General features: G+C 39.9%; 1 protein-coding gene across 4 annotated transcripts in view; it reads right to left on the bottom strand.

Moving 5' to 3' along the window:
• The window catches only part of LOC103465895 (protein NLRC3-like), a 76349-nt gene that overhangs the window by 41146 nt on the left and 26259 nt on the right, over window positions 1-8944 (bottom strand). Inside the window, exons 1-5 of one of the 4 annotated variants that reach the window (XM_008411100.1) lie at window positions 8386-8937; window positions 6981-7076; window positions 5474-5758; window positions 3085-4888; window positions 1512-1685 (exon numbers count right to left, since the gene is read on the bottom strand). In XM_008411100.1, coding sequence (XP_008409322.1) covers window positions 1512-1685; window positions 3085-4888; window positions 5474-5758; window positions 6981-6987 — 2270 coding nt within the window. In that variant the 5' untranslated portion in view covers window positions 6988-7076; window positions 8386-8937. Of the gene's footprint in view, window positions 1-1511; window positions 1686-3084; window positions 4889-5473; window positions 5759-6980; window positions 7077-7151; window positions 7463-8385; window positions 8938-8944 lie in introns of those variants that run through there. The other 3 variants (XM_017305404.1, XM_008411101.2, XM_008411102.2) reach the window with 3 other exon arrangements.

The following is an 8944-nucleotide window of genomic DNA, read 5'->3' as shown; positions in this document are numbered from 1 at the left end:
TATATACACAACACCTTGCACATTTTAAATTTTGGCCCCCCCTTGGCCCCCCCAACTTTAAAGGTCTAGCTCCGCCACTGCTTCTGATTGGCTAACTGTCTACATCTGACTTGAATGGCAATATTAGCAAACTAGCCATCATGTTTTGTATGAGCTCTCCTAACAATGCTCGCAGGTTTCCACCAGAGGGCGCCAAGGAGACCGGCTGCAGGCTGTAGGCTTCTGCACACCTGCAATTCATCAGGCTAATCACATCCTGCTTAAAAAAGAGCTTGTTTACCAGTCATTTGACACTTGAGTGCTATCCACTGTGGTTTTTCATGGTGCTTGTCTGGTCTCAAGCCCATAGTTCTTTCTGGATTCACTCTTGCCAGATCAAAACCTGTGAGAAACCCTGCTTCTCAGTTCCCTGATTGATAGTCTAACGCTCCTTCCTCATCCATACTGCCTGTTCTCACTCATCTTCATTGTAAGCAATTTATTTTGTTTAACTTTCAGTGTTCCTGCAATAGTTTGTGTGCTCAGTACAGACCTCCTGGTTCCCCATGTCGCCTTCCATCCCTGGATAGCCACCATTGCACATGTCCTATTTTTGTAAATAAACTTAATTTTACTGATTTCATTTCTCTGAGAGTGGGTCCAAAACCTAAACAAAACTATGACAAGTGGCATCTGTGAATGTATCTTAACACCTCTAACCAGACAGTTTCCTTTTGTGAGATCTTTAAAAAAAATTAAGATTAAAGGATGTGAATTATGAACCTTCATCAATCAAGATGGTTATGGCCAACCAACCACACATTGAGATCATAGACAAGTAGTGGAAGACTACTGTTGTGATACATGTGGTCATCCCAAATGATGGAAACATCAAGAAAAATGAACAACAGAAAGTAGAGAAATACCAAGGACTTGAGGGGGGGGGGTAGAATGAGAATGGCAGGTGTAGTGCCCGTAGTAATCGGAGCACTCAGGCCAGTGCTCCAATGGATACCTGGAGAAACATCTGATATCCAGTCCAGAACAGCTCAGTTCAAGGAACAGCTAAGATACTAAGAAGAAATCTCAAGGGCTCCGGTGGAGGACCCGACCAATGGAAGAAGTGCCACCCACCCCCTAACCTCAATTCACGCCTTAATCCTAAACCTAACCAAGAAACGACACCTCTTCCTGTGGGATCTGGGTCCTTATGTAGTATTAAGGGGCGACTGTGGCTCTGTGGGTAGAGTAGTCGTCTTGCGATCGGAAGGTTGTAGGCTTGATTCCAGCTTCCTCCCGCCATGTGTCAATGTGCCCTTGGGCCTGGCACTTAACCCCAAATTGCCTACCGAGCTGCGTATCAGTATATAAATGTGTGAGCGTTTGTGAGTGCAAATGGGTGAATGTGAATGTGACTCTAGTGTAAAGTGCTTTGAGTGGTCAAAAATGATTGGATAAAGCTCTATATAAGTTCAGTCCATTTACCATTAGAAAAATTATGCTTACATTGTAGCAGAAGGAAGGAAACAGACCTGAGAGTTTCCAGTTTGCAGTGTGGACTTTTCAGTCCAGAAGACAGCAGCTCCACTCCTGAATCCTGCAGGTTGTTGTTACTCAGGTCCACCTCTGTCAGGTTAGAGGACAGAGAGCTGAGAACTGAGGCCAGAGCTTCACAGCTTCTCTCTGAGAGATTACAGCCCTTCAATCTGAAGAGATGGAGATCAAAATTACTGAGAAAAATGAGATGGCATGAAGCAAAAACAGTATGTACCAATACTGAGAAAAACTTTAATAAGAATGAGTCAAACTTAAGAGTAGAGGAATGAATGTCAAAACCTTAAAACTGAACAAAGTGGGATTTCATCAAATCCTTTCATGTGGAAATTTTAATCGGTAAAGATTGAGCTGCAAATGCAACTTTTTTGTTAAAATTCCCACAGATGTTTGCAAACAGTGGGACACTAAATGATGTATTTACATAATAATCCAGACTGAATCAAACGACATGATGTGAATAGTTACTTATCTTGCAAACACTGTGTCATGAATAGTGAAATAAAAATGATAGAAACAGAAGGGAAGTTATAATTAAAGGAAAGAACAAACAGTAAAATTCAATTAATACAAATTCTACAGTTTTTGGATAACAAATACATTTTCTGATGCAGGACATTTGCTCTTCATTACATAATTCCCATAGCCATGTGACGATGTAGGACAACAGTGGCTCAGGAAGTAAGGCCAAGAGTAGCTGTGGCTGCAATGCAGTTTACTACTGTTAATGTGTGCATGAATGACTGAATGTTGTGTAAATGCTATGCAAGTACAGGACATTTAAAATGTAAGTCTACTTAACCGTTGAAGCTCTTTTGGGATCAAAATGGTTTATTTAGTTTTAATTTCTTTACTTTTTTAAAAAACTGACAGAGGTCAGAGATTGCTCACACAACTTTTGTTCCACTTTTACGAGGGGAAACATTTTGGTACCAGATTAGAAATGTCAGACATATCAGATGTTCAAATGGTCTTTAGTACAATAACGTGAAGTATAACAATCCCCCCAAATCAACCTTTTTTTTGAAGATAAACTATCTAAATTTGGACATTTTAGTTTAATGTTGTTTAGTTCCACATAAAACAGACTCAGTGCTGGCCTTAGGATGAATGGTACCTGTAGCAGTTGAATTCTCCTATTTGTTTAAAACGGTACGTATTTATATTACACATAAACGTTTGACTATAAAAGCATCTCACTCAGACACATGACTATGCTTAGTGCAAGTCAGAAATCAGAATAACAATGTGGACACAGAGTGGAATGGGTCTCCTCTGCAGGACGGCGACTGTCAGACTGACTGCAGTGCTCAAAGCAGCTCTTAATGTTCACTCAGTCCACAGCAGATCAAACTTTTTAAGGTTATGATTTTTCAGGGGCGTTTCTTACATTTTAACAGCATTTACAACTTTGTTATTGAGCACATTCTGAGAAAAGTGACAAACATTAACATTTATGTTTTCTAAAATATCTTTAATCGTTGCACAGAATCACTGCGTTAATGGTCACTCTTTTCTGGTTTTAGCTCCTGATCAAAAGCCAGTACTTACTGAACTTTGTTTGAAACTTTGACCACTGGTATCAGTCTGAGAAGAGCCTCTTCTGAAGCACTGTATTTCTTTAGGTCAAAAACCTCCAGATCTTCTCCAGATGACAGTAAGATGAAACCCAGAGCTGACCACTGAGCCGGAGACAGTTCATCTGTGGAGAAACGTCCTGAACTCAAAGACTGTTGGATCTCCTCCACTAGAGAACGATCATTCAGTTCATTCAGACAGTGGAACAGGTTGATGCTTTTCTCTGCAGACACATTCTCACTGATCTTCTTCTTGATGTACTGAACTGTCTTCTGATTGGTCTGTGAGCTACTTCCTGTCTTTGGAAGGAGACCTTGTAAGAGAGTTTGATTGGTCTCCAGTGAAAGACCCAGGAGGAAGCGGAGGAAAAGGTCAAGGTGCCCATTTGGACTCTTTAAGGCCTGGTCAACAGCACTCTGATGGAGCCTTGTTAGATTTAACTTAAAAAATATATAATAAACATAATTAACAACATTTCTAAAACTGGATGGTTGGTCTTCCATTAAGTTAATTCTTGAGTTAATGAAGGTGAAATGGACATGAAGAGCAGCCAGAAACTCCTGAATACTCAGATGGATGAAGCAGAACACCTTGTCCTGGTACAGCCCTCTCTCCTCTCTRAAGATCTGTGTGAACACTCCTGAGTACACTGAGGCTGCTCTGATATCGATGCCACACTCTGTCAGGTCTGATTCATAGAAGATCAGGTTTCCTTTCTGCAACTGATGAAAAGCCAGTTTTCCAAGAGACTCAATTATCTTCCTGCTCTCTGGACTCCAGTGTGGATCTGTTTCAGCTCCTCCATCATACTTGACCTTCTTCAGTTTGGTCTGAACCACCAGAAAGTGGATGTACATCTCAGTCAGGGTACCTGGCAGCTCTCCTCCCTCTCTGGTCTCCAACACTTCCTCCAGAACTGTAGCAGTGATCCAGCAGAAGACTGGGATGTGGCACATGATGTGGAGGCTTCGTGATGTCTTCATGTGGAAGATGATCCTGCCGGCCTGCTCCTCATCTCTGAATCTCTTCCTGAAGTACTCCTCCTTCTGGGGGTCATTGAACCCTCTKACCTCWGTCACMATGCCAACACACTGAGGAGGGATCTGATTGGCTGCTGCAGGTCGTGTGGTTATCCAGAGGAGAGCAGAGGGAAGCAGTTTCCCCCTGATGAGGTTTGTCAGCAGAACATCCACTGAGCTGGACTCTGTAGCATCAGTCAGGATCTCCTCATTGATGAACAGAGGAAGTCGACTCTCATCCAGGCCATCAAAGATAAACAGAACCTGGAAATTTTCAAAGCTCCAGATTTCTTTGGTTTCAGTAAAGAAGTGATGAACAAGTTCCACTAAGCTAAACTTTTTCTCTTTCAGCACATTCAGCTCTCTGAAGGTGAATGGAAATATGAAGTGGATGTTCTGGTGGGTTTTGTCTTCTGCCCAGTCCAGAGAGAACTTCTGTGTTAAGACTGTTTTCCCGATGCCAGCCACTCCCTTTGTCATCACTGTTCGAATTGGTTGACCTCTTACATGTGGGATTTTAAAGAAGTCTTCTTGTCTGATTGTTGTTTCTGGCCTATGAGGTTTCCTGAATGCTGTTTCAATCTGTCTGACCTCATGTTCATCATTGACCTCTCCAGTCCCTCCACCTGTTATGTACAGCTTTGTGTAGATCTGGTTCAGAAAGGTTGGACTTCCTGCTTTAGCAATCCCCTCAAACACACACTCAAACCTCTTCTTCAAGGAGGATTTAAGTTCAAGTTGGCACTTCTCCACAGCCTCTGGAAGTCAAAACAAAAAGAAAAGGGTCTGATCTGTTGTGGTTTCTTGATTATAGTCAATGTAATCCATTTTTCAAATTAAATATATTGACACATATTCAATTTGAATGTTTTAATTAATTATTTCTCTGTAATTTGTTGATTGTCTTAAATATGATGTACAGCAGTTTCCTGTACTAGAACCACCCGTCTAAAGACTTCATAAGACTTTGCAATAACATATTTAATATTTTCTCAAACTAAACATACTAGTTTTCTGCATAAAATTAGGTAGAGCACTGGACTGGGTCAATAGTACTTCAAGCAAGGGGCTAATGTGAAATAGAACGTCTCAATTGTTCATATAAACTCTCTTCAGCAGTTCATCAAAAATTAGAATTTTTCACTTTTAATGAAAATTTGCATCCAGACTTTGTTTTTGCCTTTTCCAAATTAAAAAACACACACACTGATTCGTCCCAATAACTACACACACACAAATGTATATGTATCCACGTGTGTGTATACATAAACAACGGCCTTTTTCAGCCGCCTCTTAAGAAAACTATTAAATGAAGAGCCACCATTACAGTCATGTGAACTCACCTTCTGTGCAGGATGAAGCAGAACGTAAATGCAGGTGAGAACACAGGTGTGAGTCAAGTGATGTGAGGTGATGGATTGTCTTCCTGCAGGCTTGATCCCCTTTTTTAATCACAGTGTTAAATAAATCACTTGCTTTATTGGCTCTGGTTGGGTTCTTCTCAAGTATGGACTCTTTCTCCAACTCATTCAGGACACTATCTGCCACAAGAGCTTCAAGCAGTTGGGTGATGTTTTCTGTTGACACTCTTTTAACCAATTCCTTCTGAATTCTGGTAAGCTCATTCACTGTAAAAAGGAATACAGATATAATTAAGACATAACATACCGAGACAAAATGCTGAGTTACCAGTTTACTTTTATTCTATTCATTTTAATCAATTCAGAAATACTGTATTAATCCCAAAGAGGGATTAAATGCTGTTGTAGCTCATTTAATTGAAGAGTTATTAAAGCTGGAGATGAGTGTGAGTAGGAAAGATCTCCTGTAGTGTCACTGGAGTGAAAAAGCCTATGACTGAAGATACTCTGTTTTTCTAAGACAGTCTCATGAAGTGGACCATCAGGCTTGTCCATAATCTTCTTAATTTTATGCAAAATCCTTTATTTGACCGTCATCTCCACAGCAGTCCCCAGAACAGAATCTGATTTATTTATTAGCATGGAGAAACGGCAAGCTCACATCGTGGCAGTGGCAGCTATAATTGCACTTCCGGTGTCGGCTGCCACAGCTTGCCGATATAGCTCCTGTGGCAGATTGAATATTGAATATGAATAGGTTTATTTCAAACAAACAAAAAAACAAGAATATATATACTTTGTACATGCACTTAAAACTACCACTGATTCGGTACGGCTTCAGTAACACTCGCCACAGATTCTGTCACTGAAGCTGCAAAATCTATCATGAAAGCCTTCACAGAAGTCGCACCTAATCAGTATGAATGCATATGTGTACATATCTAGATAGATAGATAGATAGGACAGTCATATTCAATCTGCCTTATAGGAGGTGTCAGCTGCAACAAAAGCCAGAAGCTGACACGACTCGGTCTTGGCAGTCTCCAGATGTGTAACCATAGTTTGCCACTACCATGATTTGAGGTTTGCCCTGTTGTCAGGTTTTTAGCCTCTTTTAGTACCTGGCTCTTTAAGTTCCTGTTACCACAACAGATGACAGCAGAAGAGATCAATGACACTACCAACTGTTTGCTCAATAGGAAGTGCCAAAAATAAAAGGATCATAAACGTTGTTCAGTAAATATTAAGCAAGATATTTTCAAACTGTTAAATAAAAATGTAACAACTTTTATTTCACCCTTTTCGTCTATGATAATTCACAGCTGACTGAATTTTTTTTTTTTAATACATTATTCCGAATTAATTTATTAAACCTCCTTAAATGTATGACAAACATCTTCATGTAGCTTTTCTTTTAGGTAACTTGGTCAGTTGCAGTCTGAAAGTTTATTTTATTAAACATTCGGTTATTCTATGTCTCAATCAGTACCTGACATGTTTCCACGTTCTACTGTCGTCTTTGTCAGATGAGCCGCAGCTGTTGTTCCCAGAATAAGAAAACCTCAAATCAGCTATATGATGACCGCTGAAGAAGAAAATCAAGTCATGGACTGAGAAAAGGCCAAAATAATCCACTGAGAGGACAATGTCAGCGTTTTACCATGGAGTAAATAAGCAATAAGGAAGCAAGCTTATACAGCCAGGAACCGGGATGAGGTAAATGCACCTGCAGGGGCGTGGACAGGTCACATTCCATATATGGACATATGACCGTTGTACTCATTAGATGAAGGCACTGTTTCCATAACAAGTATGTCAAGTTTTTTTCCTCTTGAAATCTTCAATGATTCTGTCAGGAGGTGTGGTAGGTTGCGGTGAGGAGATGACGCTAGGCCCAGGTTATGACGGAAAAACGATGAATTTAATGACAAAGATGATACAACGGGGAACAGCACGAGGAAAACTGGCAGCACGGAGACAGGTGACATCAATAGACGATCAATTGACAAGGACCCGACGAAGAACACAAACAGGGGAGACTAAATACACACAGGGCAATCACGGGAACGAGACACACCTGGGAGACAATCAACGGGGAAGGACGCAGAGACAGGACTAATAGGATCACACAGAAACTAGAAAATAAACACATAGAAACACGGATCATGACAGATTCCAGCTGTTAAAAACATAATAATAAACAATTTAACTGCATAAGATTTTAAAGAAAATCCGATTAATTACGCTTTTTCACAAAACCAGGATACGGATTTAAGGGGGAATTCTCCTGATATCCTGGCTGAATTAAGCCTGGACTCGGTTTCACAAAAGCAGTAACACATAAGTTACTAAGGGGATATATCCTGTTCAGCTGCCTGCTCCAGACCAGGCTCATTTTGCTTGAAACATGTACTTACTTTACACCATAAACATAGATAAACATACCTCTACGGGGATTTCTGAATCCTACTTTTGTGAAACAGTCCTCTGGTCATTGTTAAAACAGACTATGAAACAATATTATTTTAGTATTTTACTTTGCTTGCATTCCTCATTCATTAAAACAAGATTATCCTATTGTTACAAAACAATATATTTACAACTGTAAGACTTTGTGCTTATCTGGTTAAGTCACCTGTGACAAAGGAATCAGTGACTTTGAATCTTTACAATTAGATAGCGCATCAGAACTAGGTTCAACTCAGGAGGAGCGAGGGAAACAATGTGTTGAACAAACACATTTATTACACATTTTGACAATAATGAACCAGAACAAAATAGTCAATGTTTTCTTTTAGTAGTCCTAAGTCAAGTCAGTCAAGTTCAAAAGTCTTTCCTTTCATTTGTTTTCAGTTCAGTTCAGTTTTCAGATCTGAATGTTATGTGGTAGCTACCCGGGTAGTGTTACTATGTGCAATCCCACCGATCAAGTGGAACAGAAGAAGGTTCTTCTTTGACGTCGTAGACACAATGTCAATCTGCTCTTTTGGATCCTGGCTCGCCGATGTCTCTCAACACAAAAAACAACCTGCATATAGCAGAAATGTATTTTACTAYAGTGTGATACACCATTCTAAATCACTTCAGTGAAAGTCTATCTTTCACTCCATGTAGATAAAATGATTTCCAGCTGCGATGACCAATTTCGTCTTTTAGCTCAACAAAACATCACAACCTAATATTCACTGAATTGACATCTTTTTCTAGCATTCTTCAATCCCGCACAGTGGAATAAATAACTCACTGCCACTAGATACTTCATCAGTATCAGTATTCCAAAGGAAAAAACAGGCGCAATATTAGCAGAATAGCCTTTCTGAGTTAGCCGTAAGCATTGCTAATTCACATACAAAATATCATGTGGAGAACATGCATTCTTGCCCATGAACAAGTATCTCCGATTGTTTTTTTTTCTTTCAACATTAAACTATAAAATGAAATTACAATATAACT

The sequence above is a fragment of the Poecilia reticulata genome, linkage group LG6 (genome assembly GCF_000633615.1).
Source record: "Poecilia reticulata strain Guanapo linkage group LG6, Guppy_female_1.0+MT, whole genome shotgun sequence".
In the NCBI taxonomy this organism is placed as follows: Eukaryota; Metazoa; Chordata; class Actinopteri; order Cyprinodontiformes; family Poeciliidae; genus Poecilia; species Poecilia reticulata.
Note: the sequence above shows the minus strand (reverse complement) of the source record. Positions and strands in the feature narration are given on the sequence as shown.